The 20081-nt window shown below is 41.7% G+C and overlaps 1 protein-coding gene across 7 annotated transcripts in view; it reads left to right on the top strand.

The window, feature by feature from the left end:
* Positions 1–5733: 5733 nt before the first annotated feature.
* LOC109257930 (zinc finger protein 227-like) overlaps positions 5734–20081 on the top strand; it is a 50860-nt gene continuing 36512 nt past the window's right edge. Inside the window, exons 1-6 of one of the 7 annotated variants that reach the window (XM_053905426.1) lie at positions 5734–5752; positions 10062–10173; positions 10691–10738; positions 16270–16326; positions 17429–17555; positions 18399–18491. In XM_053905426.1, coding sequence (XP_053761401.1) covers positions 16312–16326; positions 17429–17555; positions 18399–18491 — 235 coding nt within the window. In that variant the 5' untranslated portion in view covers positions 5734–5752; positions 10062–10173; positions 10691–10738; positions 16270–16311. Of the gene's footprint in view, positions 5753–10014; positions 10174–10252; positions 10358–10690; positions 10739–16269; positions 16327–17428; positions 17556–18398; positions 18492–20081 lie in introns of those variants that run through there. The other 6 variants (XM_053905430.1, XM_053905427.1, XM_019434355.2 and 3 more) reach the window with 6 other exon arrangements.

The following is a 20081-nucleotide window of genomic DNA, read 5'->3' on the forward strand; positions in this document are numbered from 1 at the left end:
GCAGTACATTTGTTGAACTGTAGAAAACCTCTGGATATTACAATTCACAACGTTAATGTTACTCCTCTACTATAAATGGCTCCTCTCCTCCCACAGCCTCTGTTCTCAAGTTGGGTTCTTATCTGGGGCCCTGTGTACTTTTCCAAGCATTGTATACAGTTATGTTGAACTGTCTTTTGTCATTTTTCTGACACTACAGACTGAGAAAGTTTTGTTTTGTTTGCAAGGACTTAACTACATTTCACACAGCTGCTTTTATCTATCAATGTTAAGGCAAGAATTTACTGTAACACTTTGAAAATGTCACAATTAATTACCAATAACAATTTTCTTAACTGACCTTGAGTTTATTGTTGATTTATAACTCTGCATTTCCATCCAACTCAAAATGTTGCCTTCTAATTACTGTAACAATTTTTTTAAATCAAAATTTCATGTGGGGTCTATGCCCTCTTTCTCCCCCATGCTCATGAAAGGAATACCCCACACACACACACATTTGTGGGAATTTGATAATTTGATCAAATGTTTTCTTTTAATTTTTTTAATGTTTATTTAGTTTTGAGACAGAGAGAGACACAGCATGAGCAGGGAAGGGGCAGAGAGAGAGGGAGACACAGAATGTGAAGCAGGCTCCAGGCTCTGAGCTGTCAGCACAGAGCCCGACGCGGGGCTCGAACTCACGAACTGTGAGATCATGACCTGAGCTGAAGTCGGACGCTTAACCGACTGAGCCACCCAGGCACCCCTGATCAAATGTATTTTTGAGGGGAAATTGATACATGCTTTTCCCTACTGGCAGCACTAAAGCATGGTTCTTGGAAAGGAGTATATGTCAGAATATAGGTTGTACATCTCTGATTTGTAAATCATAAAATCAGAAGTTAACATTATGAGATTAAAATACCGAGAAGATGAGCACCACATTGATGATATCACTGATTTTTTAATAGGAATAAGTGCACGTCTGTAGGAACTTGAATTTTGCTATATTCATATATTAACTTGAAGCCATTAAGATTATGGCAGATATCTGTGACGAGAGGAGAAATATACGGGCTTTGAGAAATCATAGATTGTAGCCTTCATAGCATAATCACACATAAATCTTTGTGAGTGTGTTTGTGGGAAGGTATGTATCTACATACATAGATAATGTGAAAAGGGATCCTTTTTCATAGTGGTTTTTCTTGGCAAGGAACATTTTATAGCATTTTCGCATTTTTCATCCCCCCCCCCATATTCTTCCATTTAAGTTATGTTTCAGTTTTTCATGGAATAGTACCAAAGCAGTAAATTACAATGGAATTTAGGAAAGTACCAAATAATTATCCCTTGCAGTTAAGCTGCTCTGAATGTTCTGTATTGTCATCTGGCGTATAAGATCAAAATTAAGGTATGGTCTCTGGAAGCCAGTTGCAAAACCAAAGAATTCTCTGGTGGTTTTGCATATACAAAGAATTGGATGAATTTTAACAATTGTAGTTAATGCATGCTGTGCTTTAAGTATAAATTCATAACAGGGAGAAGGCAAATCCTGGAGCTACAAACAACATTGGTATAAATGCATTGTGGAGGCATTAAAAAACAAAACATTTCCTTTTGAAAAGGTATGCATGAAGGAAGAACATAACAGCAATGTGGACCCTCTGGCTGTGGAACCAGTAAAGGTGAAGACCAGGTTTGGATGCTGTTACATAGACATGATAGTGATTATTCATTATAGTTGATTAAAGGGGCTTTCCTCAGCAAACTCTATTTACTGGAGACAGATTCCCACGATTGATTTTGTGGACCACACCTTCTTCGGATGTTAGGTACTTAATTAGGTCCATGCTGTTTCAGTTTCGTGCATTGGGGGTTCCTAAAGCTGTTCCATGTTCTTTCATTCCTTAGGAGTACCCAACAACTGATCTGTTAACTGAAAAGATACAAAATAAAATGAGCAAAAGGAGAAGGTACATAGGATGAAGTCCGGAGGAGGAAATTGGGTGCAAGCTTCCAAAAAAGTTCTCTCCCTGTGGAATCACAGTGTACCGAATTCCTTTGGCACTGAATTGTGGTAACATGTGAAGTGTCACCATCAGAGACTCTGTGCCCTAGGGTTTTTTTTGGAGGCCGGTTACTTAGGCATTCTCTGCCTGGCATGTACCAAAATTAGAGATTCTCAGAAGGAAAAGATATTCAGGGTAAATCACTTTGCACAAAGAGCTTAGGCACTGTGAACTACTTAAATGGTAGGAATCCTCCTGACCAATCCAACTACCCAGATATTTGTCAAGAGCCAGCCTTGCACACCGGCCTTTCTAAGCGTCTCAGTCTCAGCTCTATTTTAAACTTTTCTGTACACATGACATCAGAAGCCCAGTGCCTTCATTTTGGTTTCGTTTTTTTGTTTTTGTTTTTTTGTATTTTACCATTTTTTGCTGTTACACCATAACGTGTTGTCAGGGAATTTGTGACAGAAAACTCAGTAGATGAAAAAAAAAAAAAAAAAAGATTTGCCCTCACAACTTCTAAGACTGCAGGTACGGCTTACTGGTTGAAAGTTACTGAAAAACAGGATGGGTGCCTCAGAGCCCAAAATATCTCCACAAAGTACAGTATTATTATAAAAAGAAGTATAGGGGCACCTGGGTGGCTCAGTTGGTTAAGCTTCCGACTTTGGCTCAGGTCATGATCTCACAGTTTGTGAGTTCGAGCCCCGCGTTGGGCTCTGTGCTGACAGCTCAGAGCCTGGAGCCTGCTTCGGATTCCGTGTCTCCCTCTCTCTCTGCCTCTTCCCCTGCTCACACTCTGTGTCTCTCTCACAAATAAAAACACGTTAAAAAAATTTTTTTAAAGGAAATATAGGTATATCATGGAGAAATCTGGGTGAACACTCCCTTAGCCAAGATGTTCATATTATTGATAATAGAACAAACCTACATTTTAGGTCTGATATGTACCAAGAAGGACATGATGTTGCTTCACTGTTATTACTGCCAATACACTATTTTTGTGTTTTTGTATCCTGCATTCTGAGGGAATAGCAGATAAACCCAAATTGATAGTTTCTTCACAATTGCCTGACTGCAGGAGTATAATCGGCCAAAGGGCCCAGCTGCTGTGCTCTAAGATGCACCACCACACTACATTTACATGGAGGCCAATCTTCCCATGATTGCTGCCCGTCAACACAATAGGGGTCCTAAAACGGATCCATTCTTGGAGGCCGGGACTCCTCTGTCCAAAGCCTTTTCTTCAGGGACCCCCTCCCCCTGACAGCTTTCAAGATCTTAGATATAAAGCAGTCTAGGATGATCACCAAATCTTCCAAAACTCCTTCACTCAGGGTCACGTTTGTACCATGATCTGATGATTCTGATGATTCCCTCCCTGAGCTCCCAGCCATTTTCTCTCTCAGATGTTTCCCCCTAATAAAATATCTGTTCTTTAATAGTCTTGCTTAACATCTTGGCGTCCACTCCTTGGAGATCCAGGACAAACCCAACATCTTAGAAACACACCTCTCGGGCTCATTCCCGTTATTTCCTTTTCCCGGTGGTAGCCACTGACTCAATCAATGGCGCAGATTCATTTAGCCTGTTCTGTATTTTATATAAGTGGAATTATACAGTATACACAAAATACATACACGCTGGCTTCATTCACTCAACATCACGTTATGACATTCACCAACATTGTTGGGAGCAGAGGACTTTGTTTTACTTTAATTGGTGGAGATCATTGTAGTGTGTAAACATAGCATCATCTATTCATCCTATTGTTGATGGGTATCGGGTAATTTCTAATTTTTGGATATCACATTTAGTACTGACATGAACTAAAATGTGTCTTGTGCTTAATATATGATACATTTACTTGAGGAATATTTATATGGATGGAACCAAAACATGAGAGGTAAATGTTCAACTTAGTAGATACTTAGAATATTCCAAAGTAGTGACACCAGTGTAGTCATACTTTCTCAGTAGTGATATGCAAGTGTTGGCATCTTTACTCAATATTTTTTTGTTTGTTTTTTTTTTTTTAATTTTAGCCTTTCTAATCAGAGTGTGCTGGTATCTCATAACAACATAATTTGTATTTCCCTTATGACATGGAGTTTAGTACCTTTTCATGATTACTGGCTTACTTGACATCCTCTTTTCTGAATTTACTCAAGTCTTTTTTCCATATTTTGTGTCGGGATGCCTGTCTTATTGATCGGAAGACTTAGATTTTACATAAGAGTCCTTTGTTGCACACATTTTGAAAATCTCTCTTTTTGCCTTTTCATTCTTTCAGTGTGTTTTGATTAGCAGTGTTTCTTAACTTTAAAATAGTACCAGGGAATGCAAGCTGGTGCAGCCACTCTGGAAAACAGTATGAAGATTCCTCGAAAAACTAAAAATAGGACTACCCTACGACCCAGCAATTGCATTTATCCAAAGGATACAGGTGTGCTGTTTCAAAGGGACACATGCACCTCCATGTTTATAGCAGCACTATAAACAATGGCCAAAGTATGAAAAGAGCCCAAATGTCCATCGATGGATGAATGGATAAAGAAGATGTGGAATATAGATACAATGGAGTATTACTCGGCAATCAAAAAGAAGGAAATCTTGCCATTTGCAACTACGTGGATGGAACTGGAGGGTTATTATGCCAGTTGAAATTAGAGAAAGACAAAAATCGTATGACTTCACTCAAATGAGGACGTTAAGAGACAAAACAGATGAACATAAAGGAAGGGACACAAAAATAATATAAAAACAGGGAGGGGGACAAAACAGAAGAGACTCATGGAGAACAAACTGAGGGTTATGGGAGGGGTTGTGGGAGGGGGGATGGGCTAAATGGGTAAGAGGCACTAAGGAATCTACTCCTGAAATCATTGTTGCACTATATGCTAACTAATTTGGATGTAAATTTAAAAAAAAATAAAACAAGTTTAAAAAATATATAAAATAGTACAATTTTTCAATTTTTTATTTCACAGTGTGATTTTTGTTTTTGGTGTTTTTTTTTGGTTAAGAAATTCTTCCTACTTAAAAAGAGGGAGGGAGAAATTCTTTCTAGTCCGAGTAAGAAAGAAGTTCTGTTTCTTTCCCTTTTTTAAAAAAACTTATTCTAATTTATCTTTTTAAATTTATTTTTGAGAGCAAGAGAGAGCATGAGCAGGGGAGGGGCAGGGAGTGAGGGAGACACAGAATCCGAAACAAGCTCTGAGCTGTCAGCACAGAGCCTGACACGGGGCTCAAACTCACAGACCGTGAGATCATGAACTGAGCTGAAGTCAGACGCTTTACCAACTGAGCCACCCAGGCGCCCTTGTTTCTTTCCTAAATTATCATTGTTTGCTCTTCAAATTTAAATCTGCAGACCTTTTGGAATTTGTATTTTTATATTCTATGAGACAGTGATCAGCATTTTTTCCCTGTAGACATATCCAACTGACTGAGAACTGTATATTAGTGAGACCTCTTTACCCTCTCTGTTTTAGTGTTTTCTTTATACACATCAAGGTGTAATGTCTGTTTCAATATAGATTTTGATGTCTATTCACTCATTCGTCTATTCTTGAGCAAACTCCAGACTTATATTGTAGATTTTTAAGATTTAGTGTATACTAATATAAATAAGTCCTCTGTTGTATTCTTATTTAGACTCTTCTTAGCTCTTTTGTAATGTTTCTAATCATCATTTTCTAGGGGAAAATGCTGATATTGTTATTGGAGTTTGATTGATACTATAGATCATTTTGGTGAGTATTGAGATCTTTGTAATACTGAGTCTTGAAGCCATGAATATCATTATCTATTTTTTAAGAGTTTTTCTTCGAGAACATAAAAGTGAATCCCCATATAATAAGATGCACATACATAGACTCCAAAACATTTAAAGGACCTACATATGAAAGACAGGTCTAGAAATTTATTTTAAGCAGGAAGAAATAGATACCTTTGCCTTAGGAGTTTCAAAGGACAGAGATTAAGAAGAAATTTAGTAGTTATCTTACAATTAATGATTTCTATTCAATGAAGGACACAATAGACACAATTTAAAAACACATGCCCACTTAGGAAAGAATATTTGTAATTTCTAAAACTGACAAGGTATCAATAATCAGAATGTGCAATGAAAATGAGGAAAGAAAAAGGTAGCATCCACAAGAGAAAAGGGGCCAAGGGTATAAGTAGGCATTTACAAATGAGGCTCCTGAGCATTTGAAAAAATTATCACACTTATTAGAAACTAGAGAAACTTAATTAAAACTGTGTGATACTACTATACATTTAATAGAATCATAGTTATACTGCCAGTAGTAACAACTGGCAAAAGTTAGGGTGACAAGTCTTCCAAATGGAGGTGAAGAGATAGTTACACAAAAAGACAGCTCTTGTTAATGTCGACTGGTGTAATGATTCAATCTGGCTGATACTAAATTTAAGTATACATGTATGCTACGAAGTAATTTCCCTCTTGGATAGGTCTTCCCAAGAAATTCTCACATAGGTCCGTAAGTGAACATGTGTGTTCATTTCATTGTTTCTGGCAGTAGGAATGGGAAGAGTAGATAGATGAAATGTTGGGAAAAAAGGTAGAGGCAAACCGAGAGACAGACTCTTAACTATACAGAACAAACTGATGGTTGCCAGAGGGGAGGTGTGTGTGGGATGGGTTAAATAGGTGATGGGAGGGGCACCTGCCTGGTTCAGTCAGTAGAGCAATACAACTCTTGATCTCAGGGTTGTTGAGTTCACTCCCCATGTTGGGTGTGAAGCCTACTTAAAAAAAATAAATAAAATCTTAAATGAATAGGATAGAATAGAATAGAATAGAATAGAATAGAATAGAATAGAATTAAGGAGTGCACTTACTGTGATGAGTACCAGGTATTGTATGTAAGTGCTGAATCACTAAATTATACACCCGAAACTAATATTACACTGTATGTTAACTAACTCGGATTTAAATACAAACTTTAAAAAAATGTGGGTGCAGAAAATGGAGTTCTATAAACTAGATAAGATGGGTGGATAAATCTTAAAAACATACAGCTGAGTGGATAATATAAACACCAGGATAAATTTTATGACACAGTATCACTTATATAATAAGTACAAACACATGTGCACAAACTGCATCATACTACATTCAAGATTTCAATTGACTTGTACATTGGGAAGAATTTCTGTGTCTGCTCTGTGTACCATGTTGCATTAAGCCAGGCACAGTTCTTAGAGGATGATTTCCCAGAATTTGGAACACGAAAACATTAAAAAAGACACAAGAATACTGTAATTATTATTCCACTGACTTCTGGGTTTCAATGTTGTTGAAGCAATGAACCAAATCCAAAATACTGCATTATTTTCCTACAGGAAAATAATGTGATTTTCCATGAATTCAGTCACATACTTAAAGAAAAAAAAAGGAAGAGTGCACGACTATAGAACTATTTAATAGTGATAACCAATAAATTCAAATGTATGGATCGGTTTTTTTAATATCTGGATTCAAAAAAATTTAGGCATATTTCACACAATAGTAAAATTTGTTTTAACCCGGCTTGAATATAAATTGTTATTAAACAAAGATTTTTCCTTTTCCTTTTTTCTTTTAAGTTTATTTATTTAAGTAATCTCTACACTCAACCTTGGGCTTAAACTCATGATCCTGATATCAAGACTTGCACGCTCTTCTGACTGAGCCAGCCAGGTGCCCCCTAATTTTATTTTTCTTAAACATAATTGCACAATATCTTTAGGCTTTAAAAATGTTCTTAACAGGGGTACTTGTTGGTTCAGGCAGTGGAGCATGTGACCCTTGATCTCCTGGTGGTGAGTTCAAGCCCCACATGGGGGGTGGAGCCTACTTAAAAAACATGTTCTTATCAGTAAGAGATAGATACTAATATATTTATATGTGAAAGTACATCCCTGGAATTTGCTTTAAAATAGTCGAGGTAAAAATGAGAATGTGTTAGAGGAAATAAGTGGTCTTGGCCAGTTCAAGAAGGAATGAAAAATAAAGAGAAGGTATACAAATTGGAAAGAAGAAATAAAATGGTTGTTACTTACAATTAACATGATTTTTTTAAGTTTACTTATTTTGAGAGAGAGTGAGCAAGCAGGAGAGGGGACAGAGAGAGAGGGAGAGAGAGAGAATCCCAAGCAGGCTCCATGCTGTCATTGCAGAGCCCAACTCGGTCCTCAATCTCAGGAACCTTGAGATTATGACCTGAGCGAAAACCAAGAGTCAGTCCCTTCACCGGCTGAGCCACCCAGGCACCCCACTTAAATTAACATGATTAAGTGTATAGAAAGTCCAGATGAATGTGGTGTTAACACTGAAATTTATAGATGAGTTTGGCAAATGAAGTTTCTGTCATTTCATCAAGTATTACATATATACATATACACATATACATCTATATATTTCACAGAAATATATGTACATATATACGTATATATGTATATGTTACATATATACGTATATATACATATATATTACATATATATCTATATCTATATCTATATAGATATAGATATTGTTGTTGTTGTTGTTGTTGTTGTTGTTGTTAGAGAAAGTAGTACAAGCAGGGGAGAAGGGCAGAGGAAGAGAGAGAATCTTAAGCAGGTTTCACACTCAGCTCAGAGCTGATGCCAGGCCTGATTCCATGACCCTGGGATCATGATCTGAGCCAAAATCAAGAGTTGGACGCTCAACTGACTGAGCCACCCAGACACCTCTACAAATATATTTTTATAAAGGTGTTTACAATATCATCATAGTATCTCATGATGTTCTCTTTAATTTCTGATACTTGCTATTTTTCATATATGTCTTTTTTAAAAATCATTCTCACCATACTTTTATCAATTTCATTGCTTTCCCCATGGGGTGATCTTTTGACCTTCTGTGGAAGGCGGGATCCACTTAATTTTGTTGGTAGTTCACTAATCTGCTCTTATTTTCTTCTATCTGCTTTCTTTGGTTTTGTTATTCGTTAATTAAATTTCTGAGATTAGTTTTTTTCCGGAGGGATTTTCAGCTTCTCCTCTATTTTAATACATGCATTTAAGGCTCAACATTTTCCCCCTATGTGTGTACCTGTTAAAATCTCCAGTTCCAACTGAGTTTGAATCTTTCTCTGTCATAGTTCAATTTTCGCTTTATAAAATACAAACTGAAGTTATTACTTTCTGGTACCTCGAAACTTTTATCATTACGAAAAGTGGCCCTATGCCAAGTAATGTTTTTCCCCCTTAAAGTTCACTTGGCCTAATACTGATATGACAAATTTTATAATGATAGGAATAATTTGAGGTTTAGGATGATGACCGACATCTTCCTGTACAAAGGATTTCCACTCGCTTCTGCAAGGGTCAGAAGATGCCAACAATTCACTTTCATGCAGTTTCAAGGACTGAGCTGATTTAACGTTTGCCAGTGAAGGCCCAGTTTCCTTTTGCTCCTATTCCTATGGTGGAGCTCTTTGGGATTTACTAGGAAGCATCTGTGGTTTAAAAAAAAAAAAAAAAAAGGGTTTACGTGCTTTAGTCCCTTGAGCATATCGAAAGTGCCACTTAGCTTCTGGGCTTTTCGTGAACAGAATCTATACTCTTCTAAGTGCTGAGATGACGTGCTAAAATGGCAAGGCAACTGCAGGAGACCCTCGCAGGGATCCCTGGAAGTGAAACAGAATAGTCGAGCACTTCCGCATCAGGGGCGTGGCTTTGTCTGTTTTCCGCTCCGACCTTAGGCGAAGGGTAGTCTGGAGAGCCTTGTTGTCACCGTAGCCGCAGCGCGACGCAGCTTGGCCCCTGCGGTCCAGACCTCCGTATAGTCTCACACTCCGCAGCGACTGTAAGCCCCGGCTGTAAAGGTTTTTTTTTCCCTGCGGCATTCTGGGAAGTGTAGTCCAGGAACTCCGAGTAGTCTCAGGTACTTCCATTCAACACGGTGGTGCTGGTGAATTCTGGGAAGTGTAGTCCAGGAGCTCCGGTGACCGCAGGCACTTCCGCCCCAGGAGGACGCCGTAGCAGCCATCTTTTCTCTGATTGTAGGGTTGCGGGTCCGCTGTTCACGACCCGTTCAAACTTCCCCGGAACGCCGCCGGGGCCAGCAGCCACCAGCCTTTCATTGGGAGAGAAAGAGGAGCAGCGGCTAAAAACGGAGGTTAGATGGTCGAGGGGGTGTGATTTGCGTTTTCCTGGGCGGAGCTTCTTCGCGTTGGGGAAGTGCCCGGGATGGGGCGGGTTCTGGTTGTGCTTCCCCGGGTTAGAGGGTCTCCCGGGCTCTCTGCACCTGTGTCCTGGCTCCCCACCTACGACCACCCCCTCTTCATGCGGTATCGCATTGGGTGAGTTACTTAATCCCTCTATGTCTTGGTTTGCTGTTTTGTAAAAGGGGAGTAAAAGTAATACCTTCCTAATACTGTGCCGTGGGGAGAAAACCAAGAGAGTACAAGCAAAAGATTTAAAACTACCTGGCGGGAGGGTTGTGGTTATTAATACTACTGTAATTATCCGAGAAGCTCCCGTTTCTCAGACTCTGCGAGCCCAGGATGCTGAATTGTCCTGGACTCCTGACCTTTTTTTGGAAGGAGAGGGTTGCTTCTAGTTGATACCGGGGAATGTGTTTTATTGGGAATGGAAAGAATACTGGTGTTTCACAACCTCCTTTCCTTCCCCAGCCCTGACTTCTCAACAAGCACTGCAGGGAGGAGGCAACAGAGCCCCACGTGAGTAGGACTTGCCATTCTTCTACCAAGATAGTCACGTAAACTGGAGAAAGTGTGGGACACGCACTTGGGCATGGGTGATGATTACAACTGAGCCTTCGTTGCAGAGTTCCGTTCTAAAAGCTTTACACAGATGAACACATACCCCCTCACATAATGGCTCTTTGAAGTACTTCTGTTTTTCCTACTTAAAAAAAAAATTTTTTTTTAATATTTTTAATTTACTTTTGAGAGAGACAGAGCAGGAGCAGGAAGAGGGGCAGAGAGAGAGGGAGACACAGAATCCGAAGCAGGCTCTATCTAGGCTCTGAGCTGTCAGCACAGAGCCTGACCCACGAACCTTGGGTATCATGACCTGAACCAAAGTCAAATGCTTCACGGACCTACGTGCCCCCATGTTTTTCCTACTTTAAAGATGAGGAGAGACTGAGGTGGAGAACATAGCCCATTTGTCCATGGGCATCCAGGTAGTAGGAGGCAGAGCGGGACATTCTGAAGCCATCACCTGAGTTCATGAATCTCTTTGATATATTCTCCTTGAGCATAAGGGACTGGCTAGAATCATTGTGAAAACATTTTGGGACTTGACTGCAGGGATCTTGAGAGCAAGGTTTAGGGTATTCTAAGAATTTCTTATATTTTTTAAAACCGTTTTTTAAGTGTATTTATTTTGAGAGTGCGTGCGCGCAGGTCGGGGAGGGGGAGAGGGAGAGAGAATCCCAAGCAGGCTCCCTGCTTTCAGCGCCGAGCCCAGCTTAGGGCTTGATCCCACAAACCATGAGATCATGACCTGAGCTGAAACCAAGAACCTGATGCTTAACCTACTGAGCCACCTCGGTGTCCGAAATCTCTAAAGTAGATTTTTGTCTGTGTCATTTGTTTTAAATAATATACATATTTTTTAATTTTTAAAAGCTTATGTATCAGAGAGAGCAAGCACAAGTTGGGGAGGGGCAGAGAGAGAGAGAGAGAGAGAGAGAGAGAGAAAATCCCAAGCAGGCTCTGCACCGTCAGCACAGAGCCTGATGTGGAGCTCGAACTCACGAACTGTGAGATCATGACCTGAGCCAAAGTCAAACACTTAACCAACTGAGCCACCCAGTCGCCCCTAAATAATACTTATATCATAGAAGTAACCTAATCATTATGGAAAATACAGAAATGCATATAAATACAAATGTTAACTACCCATAACCTTGGAATGTAACAGTAACAACAACAACATTTTAGCCTGTCTGGTTGCTCTATGTATATTTGTGTTTAGTGGAGGTTGCTTTCTTTGGGCCAGATGGGATACTGCCGTGCTCCTGAAACTGTGGCCCACAGAGCAGTGGCCTTGGCATCACTTGGGTAGAAATGCTCATCCTTGAGCCCCTTCCGAGACCTTTTATTTAAACTTTCTGCCCATGGGACCCAGGAATCTGCATTCCAGCAAGATTCTGGGGAGATTCCTGTGCACGTGAAAATTCCAGAAGCTCAGGAAAAGGCTCTTGTCTGGAAGCTGAGACCTGGAAAATGGACCTTGCTGGAGGTCACAGATAAAACTGAGCTGGGTGCACCATAGCCCCGCTCAGTCCAGTGATTTCTCCCCCTCCCTCCCCCCCCCCCCCCCCCCCGACTCATTCTTGTCAGCTGTCGTGTCTGCTTGGAGTGTATTGACTTGAGCAGAAGGCAGCTGGCAAGTGTAGAGTCAAACTGGAGGGAACTGGAGGATGTGTGTACTTTGGGGAGTGAATTTGTTGCCATCTTTTGTAATAGAGAAATTCTTCCGGAAGTTTGAAGATCAGCTAGTAGTTACTGTTAACATAAGATATTTTTGTTATAGTCACCTTTATCAGAACTATTATTATTACTATCCTTTTTTTTTTTTTAATGTTTATTTTTGAGAGACAGAGTGTGAGTGGGGGAGGGGCGGAGAGAGAGGGAGACACAGAATCCGAAGCAGGCTCCAGGCTCTGAGGTGTCAGCACAGAGCCCGACGCAGGGCTCAAACTCACGAACTGTGAGATCATGACCTGAGCCGAAGTCAGACGCTTAACCGACTGAGTCACCCAGGAACCCCATTACTGTTCTTATAGCTATGACTATTTCCTATTTTCTTTCACTTTTTTTTTTTAAATATATTTTTTAAATGTTTATTTATTTTTGAGAGAGAAAGAGAGAGCCGGGGAAGGGCAGAGAGAGAGAGAGAGAGAGAGCGAGGGGGGGGGGGGAGGGAATCCCAAGCAGGCTTCACACTGCCAGTGCAGACAGAGCCCGATGTGGGGCTTGAACTCAGGGACCGCAAGATCACGACCTGAGCTGAAATCAAAAGTGGGACACTTAACCAACTACGCCACCCAGGCACCCCTCACTTTTTCTTTTTATGTACCTTCAAACTTCTAGAAAAGTTGCAAAAATAGCATAACGAAGTCTCATATCTTCATCAGATTCATCAGTTACTAACTTATATTTTGTCTATTTGCTCTGTCAGTGAGTGTCAGCCCCAAACCCCCAGGGACGTGTCTGTAATCAAAGCATTAGGTTGGTTTCAGCTTGTGGAAGCAAGGAAGCCCCCACACCCAGGGTGTCTTGGTAAGAGGCTGTTAAGTGGGGCTGCTTACAGGGTTTTTGCCTTGTGTAAACTGAGTTGGGGAGTTTTAAGCAGTGAGAGTTTGATCTGGTTTGGATGCTGTCAGGAAGCAGAAGCAATTTGATGACTGAATGTTGTAATAATTTTTGTCTAGTAGATGGGAGAAACAAAATGAGACTGCAGTTGTCACTATTAATAAACTAGTCACTCACGTTAGCTGGGGGTGGGCTACAACAAAGAAGGTCTTTGTGTCTGTGTTCCAAAGTGTCTCAGCCTCTTTAAAAAAATTTTTTTTAAATGTTTATTTATTTTTGAGAGTGAGAGAGAGAGCACGAGCAGGGGAGGGGCAGAGGGATCAAAGGGTCTGAAGCAGGCTCCATGCTCCAGGCTCCGAGCTGTCAGCACAGAGCCCAACGCAGGGTTTGAACTCCTGGACCGTGAGATCATGACCTGAGCCAAAGTTGGACGCTTAACTGACTGAGCCACCCAGGCGTCCTGTCCTCTTCCTGTTCATCATGATCACTGAGTGGCCCTGTCAGATTCTCACTGATCGGTGGCAAACACCAAACTCTAGCTATTTGCTGCTGTTAGCTTTCAAGGACTCCCCCCTTTTTTTTCTCTTTCCCAGCTTTATCATACTTGTATATTGTTATGTTTTTTTGCTGAACCATTTGAGTGCGAGCTATAGACTGATCAATATGGAATTAATTATGGTGATAATGTACTGTTATCTAATCCACAGTACAAATTTCAGTTTTTTTCAGTTTTTCCAAGAAAGTCTTTGAGAGCAATTTCCTTTTTCTAGTTCAGGGTTCAGTCCTGTGATATGCGTTGAACTTAGTTTTTGTTTTATTAGTCTTTATTCTAGAATGATTCTGGGGCGCCTGGCTTGCTCAGTCTGTAGAGCATACGACTCCAGATTTTGGGGTTATGAGTTTGAGCCCCTTGTTGGATATAAAGATTACTTAAAACTTGGGGCGCCTTGGGTGGCTCGGTCAGTGGAGTGTCTGACGTCGGCTCAGGTCATGATCTCTTGGTTCGTGGGTTCATGCCCCGCGTCAGGCTCTGTACTGACAGCTCAGAGCCTGCAGCTTGCTTCAGATTCTGTGTCTCCCTCTCTCTCTTCTCCTCCCCTGCTCACATGCTGTCTCTCTCTCTCTCAAAAATAAACATTAAAAAAAAATTTAAAAAACCTCGGGACCCCTGGATGGCTAGTTGGGTAAGCGTCCTACTTCGAGTCAGGTCATGATGTCACAGTCCATGAGTTCAAACCCCGCGTCGGGCTCTGTGCTGACAGCTTGGAGCCTGGAGCCTGCTTCGGATTTTTCTCTTTGCCTGTGTCTCTGCTTCCCCCCTGCCCCATTAAACATTAAAATAAACATTAAACGTTAAACGTTTGAAAAAACTTTTTAAAGGTTACCTAAAACAAAAAGAATAATTCCTCAGACTTCATTTATGTAATTTAGATGATGGTATTCTTGAAGGATATTGGCAGATTATTTTGTAGAATGTCCCTCTTTTTTGGTTTATCTGATATTTGTTTATGATTTGATTCAGGCTGTACGTTAGCAACAGGGATGTTACAGAAGTCAGTGGTAAGGCCACCTTCTTGGTGCATCACGGGAGGCACCTGTCAGTTTGTTGGTTTGACCCAACTGCTGGTGTCAAATTTGTTTTCTTGGGTAAGGTGTCTGCCAGGTTCCTGTTTTCCCTTTTGCAGTTAATATTTTATTTATTTATTCCCAAACTTTCACCATTTTTTGGCATCCATTGATGATTTTCTAACTATCTTTCTTTCATTCTACTTTTTTTACCTTGCCTTCTGCCAGAGGGGGAACTTTTTCTTCCTACCTATTTATTTCTTATACATTCCTTTATTTGTAACAGTATGGTTACAACTCAGATGTCTGTCTTTTTTATTTAAATTAGGTCAGGACTGTCAACCTATTTTTTGTTGTAGAAGCTTGGGTTTTATTAGTTTTCTTCATCTCCATGCATACTTGCCAAAAGTGCACTTCCTGCTTAAAAAGAAACTTCACTTGGGGTGCCTGGGTGGTTCAGTGGGTTAAGCATCTGACTTCGGCTCAGGTCACGATCTCGCGATCCGTGAGATCCAGCCCTGCTTCGGGCTGTGTGCTGACAGCTCGGAGCCTGGAGGCTGTTTTGGATTCTGTCTCCCTCTCTCTCTGCCCAGACTCTCTCTCTCTCCCTTTCAAAAATAAATAATAAACATTAAGAAAAAAAGAAAGAAACTTCACTTATTTTTGTAACTTTTATAAAAAGTTGGCCATGTCTCTCTAAATATTGTCGTTGAGGTTTCAAATTATTAGGAAGACAACCAGAGATGTGGAGCAGTTAATAAGACTCTCACCCGACAGAGCGACAACCTTTGATCTCTGTGTATTTTAACAATATTCACTCGGTAGAGAGAATCTAAACTATAGAATCTTATTCTGCAGAATGTGTCCCTGCATTTGCAAAGAAATAAGGAACTGGCAGGGCTCTGGGAGCTTTCCACCTCTTCCGTGGTCCCAGGACGTTGGTAGCGTTATTCTCCCCCACTTGCACATGACAAAACCGAGGCAGAGAGATGTTAATGATCTGCCCAAGATGACACTGCTACTGAATAGCCTAGCCGGGATTTCAGCCCATGCACACTGACTCCAGAGCCAGCTCTTACTGGTGCCGTCTCAATTTAGATCATACCCGGGATAAGAATTCCTACAGCGGAAGCTGCAGGGGCACTGTGGTGGAGCCATTTTTGTGGTTGGGCAGGTGTTCCTTGAACTATGGAAGGGATAGAGGGCGCATATCTGGTATACACGTCTCGTTCTGCTTGTGAAGCTTGTTCACCTGCGCCGTGCCGAGGAAGGAGTGCCCTTGCTGATTCACAGTGAGCCGTCCCCTAGGTTAGTGACGTACCTGACTGATTGCCACTGACTTCTTTCTCCTTTCTCAGTCTGTCTTCCTAGGATTCTGTTTCTCCAGAAGGAAAGAGAAAATGAGCTTGTTCAAGGTGAGTACGGCTTGCCTTTTTTGCTGTTAAAAATGTCCTTTTAGTCCTCCAAGGCTGGACATAAGTTCTTCTCTCTTTAGTTTTTATTTGTCTTTTAAATTTGTTAAAAAAAAATTTTTTTAACATTTATTTATTTTTGAGAGAGTGAGTGGGAGCTAGCGGGAGAGGGGCAGAGAGTGAGGGAGACACAGAATCCGAAGCAGGCTCCAGGCTCAGCGCGGTCAGCACAGAGCCCCATGTGGGGCTCGAACTCGCAAACCACGAGATCATGACCTGAGCCAAAATCGAAATCAAGAGTAGGATGCTTAACTGACTGAGCCACCCAGGCATCCCCATCTTCATTTTAAATATAAAGAAAAGGGGTTGGGAAAAAGGTACCTGCTTAAGTTCACACAAGAAAACCAGGGATCTGGAGGCAGAGTGTGGTGTTCAAGTGAAGACAGGTACAGGAGGAGAGAGTGTTTCATCCAGGGACCTGGCATGCCCTTTGGGTTATTTCCACATAGAATGCTACTCCTCACCTGATCCCACCTCAGTGGGACGGCAGGTGCCATCAAACACTCCTGCGGCTAAACTCTTAAATGTTTCTGGGGTAATTGGCAACGTTAGTTAAAAAGTAAAACCTTTTTAGTATAGGATGCAGCGATTCAAATCCTAGGGAGTTTGCTTTTTATAGTGTTCACTGAGAGGGCCGGGTGAATAGACAAGCTTTCCTTTCCATAGCAACACTTTTTTTTTTTTTTTTAGGGTTCTGTATTTATTTTGAGAGAGTGTGAGCGGGCTAGGGGCAGAGAGAGAGGGAGAATCCCAAGCAGGTTCCGCGTTGTCCGTGCAGAGCCTGATGCAGGGCTCGAACCCAAAACACCGTGAGTGAGCTGAAATCAAGTCGAATGCGTAACCGACTGAGCCGCCCAGGTGCCCCTCATAGCAGCACTTGTGACAAGGCTGCGGGAAATCCGCCTGTGGCACTGGTAGGGTAGGAGCGGCGCTGGGAAACCTACACATTGCTCAGGGGCCAGAGCAACCTCCCCCGCCCCCCATCCTTCCCACCTCTCGCAGTGGACATCGGGTGTAAGATGGAGGTCGTGTGTGTTTGTCGTAGGAGGCAGTGACGTTCAGGGATGTGGCAGTGGCCTTCACGGAGGAGGAGCTGGGACTGCTGGACTCTGCCCAGAGGAAGCTGTACCAGGATGTGATGTTAGAAAACTTCAGGAACCTGGTCTCCGTGGGTGAGGACAGCCCCCCTCTGGAGTATCTTTGTGACCTTTGGGGGCTCTTGAGATGGTTCTCTGAGTTTGGGGAGTGAACTTTTCCATTTCCTACGGGACATAGGATGTCTCTGGTCTTTGTGAACGGGATCTTTCAGGTCTTCTTTATTTGGGTTTGGTAAAGAACTATAAATGGACTATGTATACTGCTACGCTTTGCCTATTCGATTTCAGATTTCACTCCTAGCCCATTAATGCATTATTAAACTGATTTATTGAGGTCTGTGAGCAACTTTGAATGAAATAAATAAGGTAGAGGATATCAGCTTCTGAGGACGCATTGCAGCAAAAACTGGCTGAGTGCAGGAGTGTGTGAGGGCCAGTGGGAGGGATTTAGTGAACACGGACATTGGTCAGAAATAGAGCATTCAAACGTTGTTTCAACAGTACATATCTTTAGGTATGCATTTGGGTCATGAAATAAATGCTATGTATTTAGCTTTTGGGTCATGATTTAAAACAGGTTGGAAAAACACAGCTTTCGATACCTCGAATATGCAGTTGGAACTCAAAAAGTTTCCAGTAAATTTTAGCCCTCGTGTGTTCGTTCTTTGTTTTTAATTTTTTTTTAACGTTTATTTATTTTTGAGAGAGAGGGACAGAGCAAGAGTAGGGGGAGGGCAGAGAGAGACACACACAGAATCTGAAGCAGGCTCCAGGCTGTCAGCGCTGAGCCCGATGCGGGGCCCGAACTCATGAACTGTGAGATCATGACCTGAGCCGAAGTTGGCCGTTTAACTGACTGACCCACCCAGGCGCCCCTCTCGTGTGTTCGTTCTAACTCGTGACTTTGCATGTTCTTAGGACACCAATCCTTGAAACAAGATAAATGGCGTATAGAAAGAGAAGAGAAGCTTTGGTCGATGAAGACCGCAGCCCAGATGGAGAGAAATGTGGGTAAGAACCAAGCACGTGTGAGTTCTGACAGTTTCCTGACCATCCTTGTTGTTTCTCGCCACCCCTGTGCTGTTGTCCGTGTCCAGTGGCCACAGCTCTTTCCTGGATTGTGTGACTCCTCCTACAGTCTGTTCTTCAAGTAGCAGCCAGAGTGATCCTTTGTAACTTCAGGCCAGGTTAGGCTAGTCTTCTGTTCAGAATTCTCTTACGGCTTCGTTTACGTAGAATGAGAACCACTGACAACAGCCTCCGGAACGTCCTCTGTGGTCTGCCGTTCATCCCCCACTGCCTTTCCGAATACATCCGTCCTCCCTCTTGCCCCATCTTTTCTGCCTACAGCATCCGCTCTGCCGTTCCCCAGACCCGCAAAGGAAGCTTCTGCCTCAGAGCCCTTCACTCGTTCTCCTCTCTGCCTGGAATACCCTTCCACCTCCAATCCTTCAGGCCCCTTCTCTCCTTCTTTTGGGTCACTCAGTTTTAATATCATGTTTGGGCTCTGACCACCCTGTCGAAAATGCCTTCCCCTCTCTACTCTCTGTGCCCTGCTTTACTCTGTGTCTGAGCCCTGGACCTCACCTCACATATATTTTTGTTCATTGCTTATTACCTTTCTCTCCTCACTGGAGTGTAATTTTTAAAAGTGGGGGGATTTTTCTGTTTCTTGTTCACTATCCTTAGTGCTTAGAACAGTCCTGGTACATGGCAGGGGATCTGTAAATATTTGTTGAATAAATGAATGAGTTCCCGTAGAGGGAAACCTGCCTTCCATGGAGATAGCTGATAGGTGATGAACAGATCCACGTGAATAGGGGATATTGCAAACCAGTTTTTGTCTTTAAATGAATTCCTGACCTAATTCCGATGTTTCTGGTGCCCCTGGTATACGTGCGTGTGCATGTGTGTGTTTGCCTTTCTGTACAAATTGACCCGCACCAACTTGTACAGAAACCTATACAGAACCTGCAGCACTGTCATTATAACCAAACTGAATAACATTCTTTTCCTGTGACTTTCCATTAGTAGCAGAGCATATTCATTTGGGGAGGAATTGTTTTTTTAATTGTGGATTCTTCTGTCCAGTTAGGCAGCTCCTCCATAGAAGGGAAAATATTCAGTTTCCGTGTCTCTCGTATCATAGAATGAAAGGTCTCAGAAAATAGCAAGCTTGTGAGTTAGCCTTTCCCTTAAAAGATTTGCCCAACTGCATCCCATTTGCTGCTTCCAAAATCCACAGGTATAATAAGAAGTGGATCTTAACGTTGTTACCTCAGACATTGTGTTTGTGTATGTATTTAAATGTATGACTTTTGAAGGCGTTTCGTATAATGACACCTTTATTGCTTGCGATGATTCTCTATTCGTTTCTGATCTGTTTCTTCTAAATATTGTAAGCTATGGAATTGATTTCCCAGCTCACTAAGAAACCATTCTTCACTTTGAAAATTGTTCTTGTTGAAGACCAATGGATCTATATCCACAATTTTTCCACGCTGTCTTCAAAGAGTCGGCATTCGTCCCTGGCCTCTAAATTTGATTCTTACTTGGCAGGGTAGTGTGGGGAGGGTGATTAGGGTACATTTAGAGAGATAG

The sequence above is a fragment of the Panthera pardus genome, unplaced genomic scaffold, assembly GCF_024362965.1.
Source record: "Panthera pardus isolate Hobbes unplaced genomic scaffold, ASM2436296v1 HiC_scaffold_18, whole genome shotgun sequence".
Classification (NCBI taxonomy): Eukaryota; Metazoa; Chordata; class Mammalia; order Carnivora; family Felidae; genus Panthera; species Panthera pardus.